Source organism: Octodon degus, unplaced genomic scaffold (genome assembly GCF_000260255.1).
Source record: "Octodon degus isolate 3935 unplaced genomic scaffold, OctDeg1.0 scaffold00082, whole genome shotgun sequence".
Lineage (NCBI taxonomy): Eukaryota > Metazoa > Chordata > Mammalia > Rodentia > Octodontidae > Octodon > Octodon degus.
The window spans coordinates 11,049,722-11,064,644 of record NW_004524658.1 but is presented as its reverse complement, the minus strand read 5'-3'; the positions used below and the strand labels follow the sequence as shown (position 1 = coordinate 11,064,644).

Genomic DNA, 14,923 nt, shown 5'->3' with positions numbered 1-14,923 from the left:
CTATACAAGGAAAACATGGGCAAGGGAACCCCTTTACCTGTCACTCCAGAGATGGAGAGAGTCAAGCACAATCAAGAAAACATTAGCTCGGTACTCTGGCAAGAAAAGAAAAAAATAATACTTCCCTAATGAGTTTTTAAAACTACTTTAATAATTTAAATAATACATATTAATTCTACTTTTTAAAATACAACTTAAATTTTGTGACTTTACCACATTTATCCTCCTTTCCTGTGGGACTAGTCCTAGCCTTAACTCTCTAATAAGAAAACTACTTTAATCCATAATTTATACAGTTCTAATATCAATAAATAACATTACCCTACAAAACATTGCTTGCCATTCCCCAAACTTATACCCAAGGTCTCTTTGCTTTACATATTCATGAAATTTGGGGTAGGCTGGTGTGGGTTGGTATAGTAAGCAAATGAGATTCTTTCTTAAGTATTAGAACTATGACTTCACTGTGTCAATGACTTTAGGTTCTGATTTACCCTGTTGGATTTGGTTTTTCTTTTTGTAGTGTCAAGGACTGAACCCAAGGCCTCATGCGTGCTAAGCATGCACCCCAACACTGAGCTACCATCCCCAACTAACCCTGTGCCGTCAGATTTGGACAAAGAGACCTTGGTAAAAAAATAAATAAATAAATAACCTGGGGCCAGGGATGCAGCTGAGCAGTGCAGCCCCTACCTGGCCAGTGTGAGGACCCGAGTTCCATTCCTGGTACCAAACCCAACAACAGTAACAACAAAAACAAACTCCTGGTCCTCTCCTTCAAGGTTAATGATATAAATTATGATCCAGGGCCAGGGAGATGGCTCAGTGGAATAAGTGCTTTCCTGGCAAGCGCAAAGGCCTGAGTTCAATCCCTGGTTCAAGCACCACCCCCACAAAAAAAAAAAAATTATGATCCAGTAATGGTTTTGGCAGTTGTCAATTGAACAGGAAAGTGACACCAAAGGAGTCTTTTGTATTTCCAATCAATTTTTTTTGTCCCTTTTATGGTCATTCAATGATAACTTTAGTAAACCACTTCCTGTGTGTGCTCTGTGATCATATAGATATCTACAAATAACCAAGAAGTTAGTGTGGGGACCTGAGGTTTCAGCAGTGAACAGCTTTGTGTTGCTCAGCATCATGCTGTGAGTAGGTGTCTGCAGTCCATGAGCCAGTGCTTTGAAGACATTAGCATGCAAGCAGGGTGGCAAGCCTGTGGCACACATACTGCCATGACTGTTTGTGCCCTTGGAAATTCTAAAAGGTTCACTGTCCTGATAGGTTTGTTAAACAAGATTTCTGTGTCTGCGGGGCCAGAGAATTTGCATTTCTAGTAAGTTTTCAGATGACACTGACCTCAGTATCCATTGCCTCTGCTTCTAGAACCACTGCTGGAACAGAATTCTTTCTTTTAAACCTCCCAAGGTCTCTGCAGGGGGTGGGGGCACTGAGATTGAGGATTTGTCGTGGTGTATTTACTGTGCTTCCTACTGACATGCCATGATTGCGCTGTTCTTTATGGGTAAGTGTGAATAGCTAAGCAGAGGCAGGAAACAGAGGACAGAGACGAGAAAGGGACAAAAGGAGTAGGAGAAACCCTTCCCCTTTTCTCATCATCTAGTTTTACCCAGGTCTATGATAGTCTAAGTGCTACAGAGACGTCCAGGAACCAGCTGCTGCATTGGAGCAGTTCCGACCTTGGTGTCGTTTAAACTCTTTCCTTTAACTCCAGTGTAGATCCTCTTCAGGGGCTTGACTTGGACTTTCTAGTGGTAAATTGGTGGTGGTGCTGTCTCGCCTCTGGGAGAGCTGCAGCTCTGTCTTGCAATCTGCAAAAATGTCAAGGCAGGTTCCTACCTTGGAAACATGTGTCTTGCCGTAAGCACACACAACGTCCTTTGCCAATATATTATCTGTCACATAACCTCATTACCTGAATGCTTTGGTGCCCTGGGCCTCAACAAAGGTTGTCTGTTCCATTTCATGTTTTGGTAACTTTCTTTTCCCCCTCTTTTTGGATTCCTTGGATTCACATAGGTTTTGTACAAAGAAAATGTGGGGAAAGCCACCCCCACCCCAGTCACTCCAGAGATGCAGAGAGTCAAACGCAATCAAGAAAACATTAGCTCGGTATTGTCTTTGAGAAATGAAAGTGCTTTGAATTTCACAAAATAACCTCTGCAGTCTGCCTGCTCCTAACCCCATCCAAAGTTAAAAACAAAATACCAGTCACATTTGAATCTCCTTGAAACATCATACTATATTTACTGTTGCCATTAACTATTTTTGAAGTTTTCTTCTGGAGAGCTATTCTCGCTAATAATAATAGATTAAGCCTAGCGTTCCCCTCAGCCACTGCCTTACATTTAGTGGTGAATAATGCCTCCTAGTGATTTTTGGTGCAATTTTGTATCTCACAGGTGCTATACAAAGAGAACATGGGGAAAGCAACCCCCACACCCTTTACTCCTGAGATGGAAAGAGTCAAACGCAATCAAGAAAATTTTAGCTCGGTATTGCAGATAGAAAAAATAAATCATTAAAATTTAATTAGAAAAAAAGTTTAACAAGACTAGCCATCATGGTTCTACCACTAATTTATCTCACAGTGCTCCCAAAATTCTGTGTCTCTTTGAAAATCCTTCCTTACCCATTTAAAAACAACAAGCCAATCCCACTAGCTCCCAGTTTTCACTTCTTATCTTTTGCTTTCCACTGTAACATTTTAATGGCTTTCCACCCCTGAGGTGCTTCTTACCCAGTGTGCTGCCACTGAGCCGTAACACTAACGCAATGATCATTTTCCGACCTGTTTTCTGCCCTCTGACGTCTGAATGCTCTCTTGGCTCCCTAGGTATTGTACAAAGAAAATATGAGAAAAGCAACTGCAACACCTGTTACTCCAGAGATGGAGCGAGCTAAGCGCAACCAAGAAAACATTAGCTCGGTATTTTCTAGGCATCAAAAGGACTAGTACAACAACTTGAAAAATAACATTTTAACATCATGAGAACCTGTCTTTCACGTTCATCTGAAAAACACACTAAAATTTAAAAAGAAAAAAAAATGCAAACATCTTGGAAAATAACTTTTTAACATCATAAAATTTATGTGCACTTTCAACTGAAAATTTACACTAAAATTAACTCAATTGTGCTTTTCAATTCCAAATGATCATACTAAACATAAGTTAATTGCCAGTGTTTTTCTTTCTCTTTTACTTTACTCTGAGGTAGTTTTTTATAACCCACTATAACAAATTGACTCCCTAACATCCTCCACCTTCTGCTGTCCATTATTTTTAAGGTCCTTTGTGAAATGGGTACTACTTGGAAACAGATGTTATTTGCTGGCTTTGTTACTTTGGGGTTTTAGTGTTGAGAGGACTTGGATTTCTGTATTAGCATATCAGCTTATGCAATGTGGACATCACCTAAGAACAGTGATTATTTGTTTTAAAGGATAGTTCTTTCAGATCTCATTCCATATCAGATTAAGTGCCCAGTATCACTGAACAAACTGGTGGTGGTGCTGCAATTCCTAAAACAATTCAAGAGGCTGGTTCTTTTACAAAATGATAGTGCCCCTTCTCCATTGAAAATGAATATTTCATTTTCAAAGTAAAAACAAGGCCTTTCTCTTTTAAGTGCCAGCCTCCCCCTTCCTCAAGTGAACCTGCCCCATGGTTAATCATGTGTCTCACTGGGCCCTGTCAGCTGACTCAAGCTTCCCTCACCAGCTTATGTCATCTCCATCTGTTGGAAAGGTTTTAGGCCTTCTGAAGTAGGACTCCATTGTGCTCCATACTCACTCACATTCTCCTCTCCACAGGTTCTTTATTCTGACAGCTTCAGGAAGCAAATACAAGGCAAAGCTGCCTATGTCTTAGACACCCCTGAAATGAGACGGGTGAGGGAAACCCAACGGCACATCTCCACGGTGAGTCGGGACTTCTCTAGGTTGGCCAGCTAGCCTTTAGAGCAGGTAAAAAGAAAAATGTTCACTCCATCCTATTTTACCAAGCAAATTTATGACATTTCAGGTGAAATACCATGAAGACTTTGAAAAACACAAAGGTTGCTTCACTCCAGTGGTGACAGATCCCATCACTGAACGAGTAAAGAAGAACACACAGGACTTTAGTGACATTAACTACCGAGGTATTCAGAGAAAAGTGGTAGAAATGGAACAAAAACGGAATGACCAGGATCAGGAGACTATTACAGGTAACTGAACCCAGAAATGACATTCAGTACATCAAGTTGAAGTGCAAAGGGCCTCAACCTGTTTATTATGTGTGAAAGAAAGCCCTGATTATGTCAAAGTTGGTAAAACTGAGGTCTCTTTTACTGTATTTTTAAACTTAGCTCCTCTTGAGAGAAAAGGACCTAAACCTAAGTTGAGTAAGAGTGATTCAGTCCTTTTTTTTTTTTTTTTTTTTTTTTTTTTTTTTTTTTTTTTTTTTTTTTTTGGCAGAACCAGGGATTGAACTCAGGCCTTTGTGCTTGCCAGGCAAGCACTTATTCTACTGAGCCATCTCCCCAGCCACTGATTCAGTCCTCTTGCAGTTGCTTAAATTTCTGCTTTGGATTTCAAGTTGCTGAGAGCACGCAAGAACATCAGCCCTGATCACCAGTATTTCTTTCAGGTTTGCGTGTCTGGCGTACGAACCCTGGTTCAGTTTTTGATTATGATCCAGCAGAAGACAATATTCAGTCTCGAAGCTTACACATGATTAATGGTACGTTATGCCACAAGAAGTTTACAACATACAATCTCCATTTAGTGCAAGTCAGTGATTTTAGGTTTCAAAGTTACTTCTCAGAGTTTTGTTTGCTTTTTTGTTTGTTTGCTTATTTGTTTTTGCATTGGGCATTGAACCCAGAGGACTCTAAACTACATCTTCTACCTTTTAATATTTTACTTTTTAACACAGGCTCTCACTAAATTACCTTGACTAGTCTGGAACTTGAAAGCCTCCTGCTTCAACTTCCAAGTAGCTGGAATTATAGGCATGTGCTGCCATGCCTGCCTCAGAATTTTTCATTTTCTGAGTTACACATTGACTAGTGGCCAAATCAATCAAATTAAGAAAAGATTTCCTAGATAAATCCAAGTTAGGAAGAGTGTGATTCCCTGCCTTCGTTCATGTCTCCTTCAGGCCCTGTTATTATAATTACTATAGAGAAATGATGACAATAAAATACTTAGACAGAAAGAAAGAAGTGGATTTGACCTTTATGTATTTTCTGAATTTTCTCATGTCAAGGAAGATATTCATTTACCAGAGTAGCTCCATGATCTTTATGGTTTTTGTTCATGTTTGAAAATAGAATAACACGTGGCACCATTCCTTAAAGAGTTTGCATTCTTGTTTACTGATAAAGAGGGGCTATCTGGGAATGTTGCCAGGCACAATTTTAAAGATCTTCCCACAGTATCCTAGGAACACATTGAAAGTGTCTCAATCAATCTGAGAGTTAGGGACGATTTTCTAGAAAAGTTGAAGATGGAATATGAATGTGATTACTATTCATTTTAGTGAGCCAAGGAAATGGGCAAACTTGCGAAGAAGAGTAACAGTTAATGGATTCTTGAATTTAAGCTCTGACTGTACCACCTATCTGTTACATGACCTTTGGCTTGCATTCATAAAACAAGGATAACTACCATATGTCAAGAGTTGTAAGGGAACTAACTGGACACGGTAGTGCATGTCTCTAATCCCAGCTACTCAGGAGGCTGAGGTGGGAGAATCTCTAATTCAAGGTCAGCTTGGTAACATAGCAAGACAAACCTCTCAAAAATAATACTAGTACTAAAAATAGAATTGTGAGGGGTTAATCCATGGAAAACCACTTAAACTATTCTTGGTTAAACACACACACACACACACACCACCACCACCACCACCACCACCAGCACCACCAACCACAAGAACACCAATAACAACAACCAAGACTCAGTAGCTGTTAGGAATTGCTACCATAGAACTATAGAACTTTCATCTCTGCTACCTGTCTCCCAATCACACTTCTACCAGCCCAAGCTCACCGCCGGAGCCGGGAACAGTCTCGATCTGCTAGTGCTCTGAGTATTAGTGGTGGGGAGGAGAAATCTGAGCACTCGGAAGCTGCCGACCACCGTCTCTCCACCTACAGTGATGGAGGCGCCTTTTTCTCTACAACTTCCACAGGTAGAAGTAGATGGTGCTGACTTCGGCCGTCATGGCCAGTCAGCTTAACGTTACTATGGGATACTATAATTGTACAAAAGTTTGATCTTCTAATAACTACAGACTAAAATTTGTGGAAATTTTCATAAAGCTAGATGTATAATTTTCAATTAGATTTTCCCTTTTCATAAATCACAAATTTGGGAGAAAAAACAGTATTGCTCAACTAACAAATAGATTAAGTATCTAGACACTTTTTTAATAAACTATTCATTCCTCCTTTGCAGGTTACAGACATGTGAAAACCACGGAGCTCCCACAACAGAGATCATCCTCAGTTGCTACCCAGCAGACAACTTTATCTTCTATCCCGTCTCATCCCTCTACTGCTGGAGTAAGTAACAATCAGTACCGCACTCAAATCATGCTTGATTTTTTGTTATATAGAAAAACAATTCTAGGTTCTCTGACCTTTTCATCTGTTTGAAAACAAAATTTTACATATAGTGCTCTTCTACTACACACTTCATGTTCATGGTCAGTACCAGAAAACCTTAATTACTACCCAAGCCCAAACTCATGAAAATCCTTTTTGTTGTTGTTGTTGTTTTTTGGTGGAACTGGGGATTGAACTCAGGATCTTGTGCTTGCGCTTGCCAGGGAAGCGCTTATCCTACTGACCCATCTCCTCAGCCCCATGAAAATCATTTTTCAGTGATTTTTAAAAGTTAGAGCCAACTCTGAACTTGGACACACAGTTTTACATACAATCTTGAACTAAACTTTCACTACTTGGAACATTTTAGGCTATATCTACATGTATGCACACACGTATGTCCATCTTAGATCTCCACTCTTCATGTGTAATGAAAAGTAAACCAAATCATGCTCATACTTTACCAGGATACTTTAAAACTATTATCTTAAAACCCAAGTATCATTTATAATGTGTTACCAAAACATTTGTGTAAAGACAACAATCTTCAGCATAGGACATTGAAGAATATCTATACGTGTATTGATAGCCACCATATTTCAAGAAGGGTGTGCTGTAAATTTGTCATTTCTCCTGAAAGGAATCAATTATACCAAGCAATTTCAGTCAAATTCCCAATAGGATTTTTAAAAATTTGTGTGCTAATTCTAAAATTTATTCAAAAGAGTAAAAATACAAGAATAAAAAAAGGTACAAGAATAATAAGAAACATTTTGGAAAAGGTAATTGTGAAGAACTTAACCATATGTCATTTGTATTGACTCCTTCTTTCTCATTGATGCCTATTAGTCTCACATTGTTCATCTTTGCATCATCTTGCAGGTGATGGATTATTCTTTCCTGCATCCTAATTATTTTTAAGAGATCCTTACCTTTTCACTAGCTGCACCAGCATCTTCAAGATCTGAAACTGTCTTCACTTTCACTTAAACGGTTTTACAAGCTTGTGATTGAGATTTTAATTTCCTCTATATCTCTTTGACTCTGCTTCATGTGATCTATTTCTTTCCTGTATTGCTCATTCAAGGAATCCATCATTTTTCTAATCACCTCTATTTTTTAATCAATGTCTTTTTTCTTTAGAAGCAGTTATAAATTCTTTTACTGCAGTGTTTTTTTCAGATTGGGTTTACTCCCTATGTTTCTGTGTTGATTCTTTACTTCAGATGCTATGAGTTCTGAGAATTCCTTTTTTATTTCAGAAAAGAGTTCCTCTCTGAGTTCCTCTATAACTTTCTGCTGTTGCTTATTTACTATGGACGCTATTAATTCATACATTTGAGCTGAGCTAGTAGAAAAGAATTCCACTCTGAGTTCCTCTGTGACTTTCTGCTGTTGCTTATTTACTATCGATGCTATTAATTCATACATTTGAGCTGAGCTAGTGTCCTCTGCACTTGTTCTGGGTGGGCACTGGGTTTCCTCCATATGTTTCTGCATTTGATTCTTTACTGCAGATGTTTTTAATTCAGGGATTTCTTTTTTATTTCCAATCTGAGTTTCTCTATACCTTTCTGCAGCTGTTTCTTTATTTCAGAAGCCATTGATTCCTTGCTTTCAGCTGTGTGATTCCCAATTTGTTCTGTGTTAGTGTCCTCTGCACTTGTTATGAGTGGACTTGGGTTCTGAGATTGCATTTTGTTCCTTCTTGTCATTTTCTGTAGCACTATCTTCTGACCTTTTTTGTAGATCTTTGTTGCAGTTATAACCTTAGTGCCTACTGAAGTTCAGGTGCAGATCTACAAAGGCTGGATTTATCCAGCTATGCTTGGCTTGGGTCTGGCTGCTGTGCTCAGCTCCTTCCTGCTACAAGAACTTAACCATAAAAGAGCAAAACATGCTATGAGGATTTAACATTAAAATGCAAAAATAGATAAAAACCAGAAATATACTCCTAAAATAACTATAATCATCTGGACAGGATGAATTATTTAGTTATATGGTATTGGGATAACTAGGCTAAAAAATAATAAAATCACATGCTTATCTCAAACCATACTTAAATAGCAGCTATAACAAAGTTCCAAATGTGAAAAACAGAATTATACAAGCACTCCAGAAAAAGAGACTGCTTTAATACCATTAAAAATGAGGAAACTCTTCCTCATAAAGTGAAAAATCTAGAAGTGTGAAGAAAAAGATAAGCAGATTTCACCATGTAGTTTTAATTGTTTCCTTAATAAAGGAAATATCAGACGTGGAGAAAATCCTGACAGCATATATAGTGAACATAAAATTTAAAAAGTAAGATGTATGTCAAATGCAAAGACATATTGTTCGCCCTCTCTCTCCAAGTAAGAAAGACCTCAAAGAGCATAATTAGGTTATGGGAAAAGCAGCAAAGAGACCAACCAAAAAAGTGTTCACCATGAGTTGCAGAACAGGCAAAGGAAACCATAGTCAAGTATCATCCCTGAATATTGAGTAGTAAATGCTTAGAATATAAACACACAGTTTGACCTAACATTTTCACCTTTGTTTTCTTCACAAATTATCTGCCCAAAGACAAGTACTAGTACGACTCATTATAGTGTTTAAATAATACAGTGATTTCTATAGTACAGAAAAATAGAAATGGCTAGTTTGTGGCATTACTAAAATGTGAAAGGTTCTGCAGCACTCAGAAAGCCTACTTTCTATTTTTGTTGGAAGACTTCCAAACTATACTAACTAGGAAGGACAGGGAAGAGTATTATTTATAGTACTGCTTTCTTTATGCAGGGGCAAAAGGGAAAACTGTACTTGTGACAATAAATATGTGTGCAGATTTCAGAATGCAAGAAAAAAATGCATAGGTTACATTTGAAACAACTAGCAAGGGGCCACTCCTAGGAAGAAACTGGAAGTTCTCATTTATTATTTATAGTGCTAAAGTTTTACCATTGTTTAACATTGCCTTGAATGACTTTTAAAAATTTTTCTACTGGTATGCCTCTAAATTCCCAAAGTGAGAGGTGACATATGTCAACCTAAATAATACTCAGAGATTTCCCAAAGAATAATAATATATTTTGGGAGCCAGCAAGATAGATCAGTGGACTAAGCAACTGCTTTGGCAAGTGCAGGGACCAGGGTTTGATTCTCAGTCCCACATGCCACGCTGGCCCCACCCTTGGGGCTCACTGAGCCAGTGATGGAGTCTGGTCATGGTGGCACATGCCTATTAATCTCAGTGCTGGGAAGGCTGAAAACAGGAGGATCACTACAAGTCCAAGCTGTGTAGTGAGACCCTGTACCAAATACATGAAATGAAAAAAAAATCTATGTAGATATAGATAGATATTTGGGAATAGAAGAGCACTGCAATAATATGCATGTCATAGCAAATTATGGGTGTATTCAAAGAGGATGAGGCAAGGGGAGCCTTTTTAAGGAAAAGTGAGGATTACATAAAATATTTTGAGGCAGTTGTGTTTGACTACAAGGACTAATGAAGTCTGAGGCACTTGCTAGAAAGATGTCCCCTAAGTATTGAGTGAAGTCGCAGAGGCCTCTGTAGCAGGCAGTGGTCCTGGCAGTCTTTTGGGATAATCACTATCAGGCAGTCATGCCTAAAAGCCTTTCCTTAATACTCCTCTGGCCTTCTTTTTCAGCTTAGAAATGGCTTGACCAAAGTGACTGTGTGGAGATTCTGAACTTTCATGCAATCAATACTGTTAGGGGTTTTCATATTCTTTCCTGAAACACAGCTTGATGTGATAAATGCCAGACTATTTTCCAAAGTGGCTGTCCTATATTGTATTCCCACCAGAAATTACATTTTGTTTTGTTTTGTTTTGTTTTGTTTTGTTTTGTTTTGTTTTAGACAGCATCTTGCCATGCAGTTCAGGCTAGCCTTGAATTCACAATGTAGACCAGGCTGACCTTGAATTTGTGGCAATCCTCCAGCCTCAGCATCCCAAGTGCTGAAATTATAGGTGTGTGCCACCATGCCCAGCAGCCACTAGCTGTTTATGAAGACTCCAATTTCTCTCCAACACCTCTAAAACCTGTTATTGTCTTCTTACCAATTATCATTATTCTGGTTTGTGTTATTTGAGTTGCATTTCCCTTATATCTGCTGATAGGGAGCATATTTTTATGTGTTTATTGACAATTTGTATATCCTTGTGGAAATGTCAATTCATGTCCTTTGTTTCTTTATCTTTTATTTTTGGTGTTGAATGATAGGAGTTCTTTATATATTCTGCATGCTAATTCCTTATCAGATACATAATACACAAACATTTCCCTATTTTGTGCATTTTTACTTTGCGGGTGTTGGTTGCACATCTTTTGTGCAATTTAAATTAGCAGGGAAAGTCAGAAGAGATCTTAAAATGATGTATTTAATGGTTCCAAATCCAATATATAATTTCCTTTTTTGTTTCATCCCCATACATAGAAAATCTTCCGTGCAATGTACGACTATATGGCTGCAGATGCAGACGAGGTGTCCTTCAAAGACGGAGATGCTATTGTAAATGTTCAAGCTATTGATGAAGGGTGGATGTATGGCACCGTGCAGAGGACTGGAAGGACCGGCATGCTCCCAGCAAACTACGTTGAAGCTATTTAAGCACCTCAGGAAAGCCCATGTCTGCAGGACCTACAACACTGCAGCCAGTATTTCAGCTTAGACCACTGTCACCCAAGTTGTGAAGCTGCCTAATAGATTTATTTATGTGCTGATATGTATGGCAATACCATCCACTTACCTTTTTTCCTTTACAAATTCTAATGATTGTTAGATAAAACAAATGTTAGTATCATTGACCTGGCTAGTTTTTAAAACTACCTTTTGGACTTGCGAGCTCTTTATTTTTAAAAGTTCCATAATCAGACTTCCTTTGATAAACATGCCAAACATACTGGAGAAAATTGGCAGAGATGCTTTCATCTGTTCCTTGCTTACTAAATCCTTATGCCTGTGCTTCTAATATAGTTCTGCAGCTATTAAGGTGACAGTCAATATAAATTGGTGATGAACTGGTAACTAATAAACTCTGTAATTCTGCTACAAACTCTGCTGACTGAACTTTTTTTTTTGAACTTTTAATTTTAATGGTTTTAAGATTTACCAATAAAAAAAAATTCAGTAAAGCAAATTCCTTAAAGTATATTTAACTAAAAATAATTACCTAAGAGTTTTGTAAAATGTACTGTCAAGGATGCACAACAGTAGACATTTTCAAAATTTTCCATAGTTGCAATGAACAAATTTCCCTTAAGAATTTTAAAAACAACTGTGGGATCCAACCCTAATCTCAGTAGATTGTTCCCATCTGTATCAAATACGATTAAGAGTGTAGGGCAAAGACTTATGTAAGTGGTAAAAGGTAACTGAGAAAGCCGCTCAGTTAGGGCTTACTGCCTATTTACAGACTAGCCTTCCTTGAAAAAGGAGAGTTGTCCTTGTATGTTTAGAGCTATGATAATATTAGTGTCTCGGGTTTTTTGTTTTTTGTTTTTTTTTTAATGTTTCAGTGCTAGAGACTAAAGCCCAGGGCCTTGCATGCGTGAGGCAAGCGTTCTACAACTAGAGTTACATTCCTAGCCCCTCAGGCTAACTCCTGTGTCTAAGACTCATATGGCAAGAGCGCTTCAGCAGTGAGCATATTTGTGAATGACAGAATACACTTGTACGTGAGACACTGGTACGTTCTCTTTTATTTTATCCTTCACCATAAACTTGTCCATAAGATTGGGAGCCTGATCAACTACTGATAAGTATTTCTTTATTATTTTTATTCGTGCATATTTGCCATACATAATGATCACATTCGCCATAGGGAATTTGGACCTGTACATAATATCACTTAATTCTTTTTTACCATTCCCTTCTCTCTCAGCCCTCCTTCCCCTTCCCATTTACAAAATCTTTTTTAAAAAATTCCCTTGTTCATTTTTTAAACCCCACTTTCCCTGTTTCTTGCTGATTTTTCCCTACACTTGAACGTATTTTTTCTACCTCCCATCTATCCTCCATTTTAGTTCTTATTTACCCTTTAGGTTTCTCACACAAGAGAATCAAGGTCATATTAAAACTTGTGTGCCTGACTTATTTCATTTAAAGTTATACTCTTGAGGTGCATCCATTTATCTAAAAATGACTCAAGTGTATCCTTATATATGGCAATGTAGTACTCCATCCAATATAGAAACCACATTTTCTTTATCAAGTCGTTTGTTGATGTTGATGTGGGATGTTTCCAAGATTTAGCTATTATAAACTATGCAGCAAGGAGCTGGGAATATAGCTCAGCTGCACAAGCACCTGCCTGGCAAGTGCAAGGTCCTGATTTCAATTACAGGTACATGCCCCAAGACTATATAAATAAAAATTTAAAAGTAAAATAAATTGTACTGCTATAAACATGGGTATGCACACGTTACTATGGTATGACGTGTTTAACTTTTTTGGGAAGATACCTAGCAGGTACAGAGCTGGATCAAATGGAATCTTTAGTTTTAGTTTTTTGAGGACTCTCCATACTGACTTCCATGGTCATTGTACAAATTTATTCTCCCATCCACAATTGAGAAGCATTCCTTTTTTCCACAGCCTTGCCAGTATTTGTTATTGATTGACTTCTTCATGATAGCCATTCTTTCTGGAGTGAGATGCAATCTGTTTCATCTTGTATTTCTTGACCTACCCATCATGTTGAACATTTTTTCATATATTTAGTTGTTTTTTGTACTTCATCATTTCAGATGCTCACTTTCAGATTGGGTCTTTAAATTTGGAGGGGAGGTCCGATTTTTTAATTCTTTCTATATATTAGATGTTAGTCCTTTGCCTGGGGAGTAACTGGTCCAATTTTTTTCCCATTCTGTAGGTTGTTCACTCTGTTGGTCTTTTTTTTTTTTTTCTTTTTTTGCTGTACATAAAGAGCTTTTTAATTTTATGTGATCTCAGTTGTTGATTCTTTATAGTATTTCCTACCCAGCAGGGTTTTATTCATGAAGGTTTTGCCTACACCTATGTGTTCAAGGGTTCTACCTAATCTATCTTTCAGCAGATATCTCTTTTAATATTTAGGTCTTTGGTCCATTGAAATTTTAATTTAGTACATGTAGACCTAGGTTCAATCCAGCACATGGGAAGCCAGTTTTCCCAGGACCATTTATTAGAGGTTATCTTTCTTCTAGTAAAGGTATTATGCCTTTTGTCAAAGATAAGTTGGCTGGGGCTGGTAAGATGGCTCAGTGGTCTAAAGCACCTACTTAGAACAAGCTTAGCAAAGCACAGGGACCACAGTTCGATTCCCCAGCACCACATGCCAGCCAGCCCCGCCCCCTGGTGGGCAGAGCTGGCCACACACACACACACACACACAAAAAAAAAAATAAAATTAAAAAAAAAAAAAAAAAAGATAAGTTGGCTGGCCATTTTCTGATATCCTTTTCCTGAGTGTGTTTGAAGGGTTTTTTTTCTCATTAACTTTATTGAAAATCAATAATTATATAGCATATTAACAATTGTAGACAAATATTGAAATGTGAAAGTTATAAGATGTAGATAGTGAATTTTGGAGAAATATCTCTGAGATGAATACATAGCGTGGGAATAATAATAGATGGCACATTGTAAATAAATTATTTAAAAACTTCAATGAAAATAACAGTAAAAATCATCCAAAATAAAAATGAAGAAGAATTTACAGATCAATCATATAATAGTTCACTCTGTGCCAAAATCAAGGAACTCATATTCATATAATTAGAATTCTCAAAGTAGAAAGGGGTAGGCAATAAATAAAGATTTAAAATTTCTGAATTTAGTTGAAATTATAGCACCACATTTCCAAGAAAAATAAGCCTTTTGAACAAGAAATATGAATAAAATCATACCAAGATACACAAAAATGAAATTGTCCAAAACTAATTCTAAAGAAAAAAATCATTAAAGCATACACATAGAAAAAATATTAGCTATGGAAACAAAATTAAATGCCATCTTATTCCACATTTTAAAAAAAGAGCAAGTGGGTAAGAAACTAGACTTATCTATTCAAAGGACTGAAAAAAAAGATCTGTCTTCATTGAATTTTATACTTAGCAAACATACCTTTGAAAACAAAAAGTAAAATATTTTTCCAGTTATACAAACTCAAAATATTCTAATACTTCCAGATGTAGCATATAAGAAATAACAAAGAGCATAATCCATAATGCAAGAGAAGTTGCTGTATGGTCCTGGATAAAGAATAAAGAGTTCTCAAAATGACAGTTATGCAGGACTATGTAAAATATATTAGATGAACCCA

At 37.4% G+C, this 14,923-nt stretch overlaps 1 protein-coding gene across 42 annotated transcripts in view; it reads left to right on the top strand.

Annotated features, from left to right (window-relative positions):
• The window catches only part of Neb (nebulin), a 221,833-nt gene extending 210,141 nt beyond the window's left edge, over positions 1-11,692 (top strand). For 24 of the 42 annotated variants that reach the window (XM_023721355.1, XM_023721393.1, XM_023721388.1 and 21 more), the window contains 10 exons: positions 1-90; positions 2,038-2,130; positions 2,421-2,513; positions 2,855-2,947; positions 3,832-3,939; positions 4,043-4,226; positions 4,649-4,741; positions 6,044-6,196; positions 6,463-6,569; positions 11,056-11,691. The exon at positions 1-90 is cut by the window's left edge and continues 1 nt beyond it. In XM_023721355.1, coding sequence (XP_023577123.1) covers positions 1-90; positions 2,038-2,130; positions 2,421-2,513; positions 2,855-2,947; positions 3,832-3,939; positions 4,043-4,226; positions 4,649-4,741; positions 6,044-6,196; positions 6,463-6,569; positions 11,056-11,229 — 1,188 coding nt within the window. In that variant the 3' untranslated portion in view covers positions 11,230-11,691. Of the gene's footprint in view, positions 91-2,037; positions 2,131-2,420; positions 2,514-2,854; positions 2,948-3,831; positions 3,940-4,042; positions 4,227-4,648; positions 4,742-6,043; positions 6,197-6,462; positions 6,570-11,055 lie in introns of all 42 variants that reach the window. The other 18 variants (XM_023721381.1, XM_023721378.1, XM_023721377.1 and 15 more) reach the window with 9 other exon arrangements.
• The last annotated feature ends 3,231 nt before the right edge of the window (positions 11,693-14,923 follow it).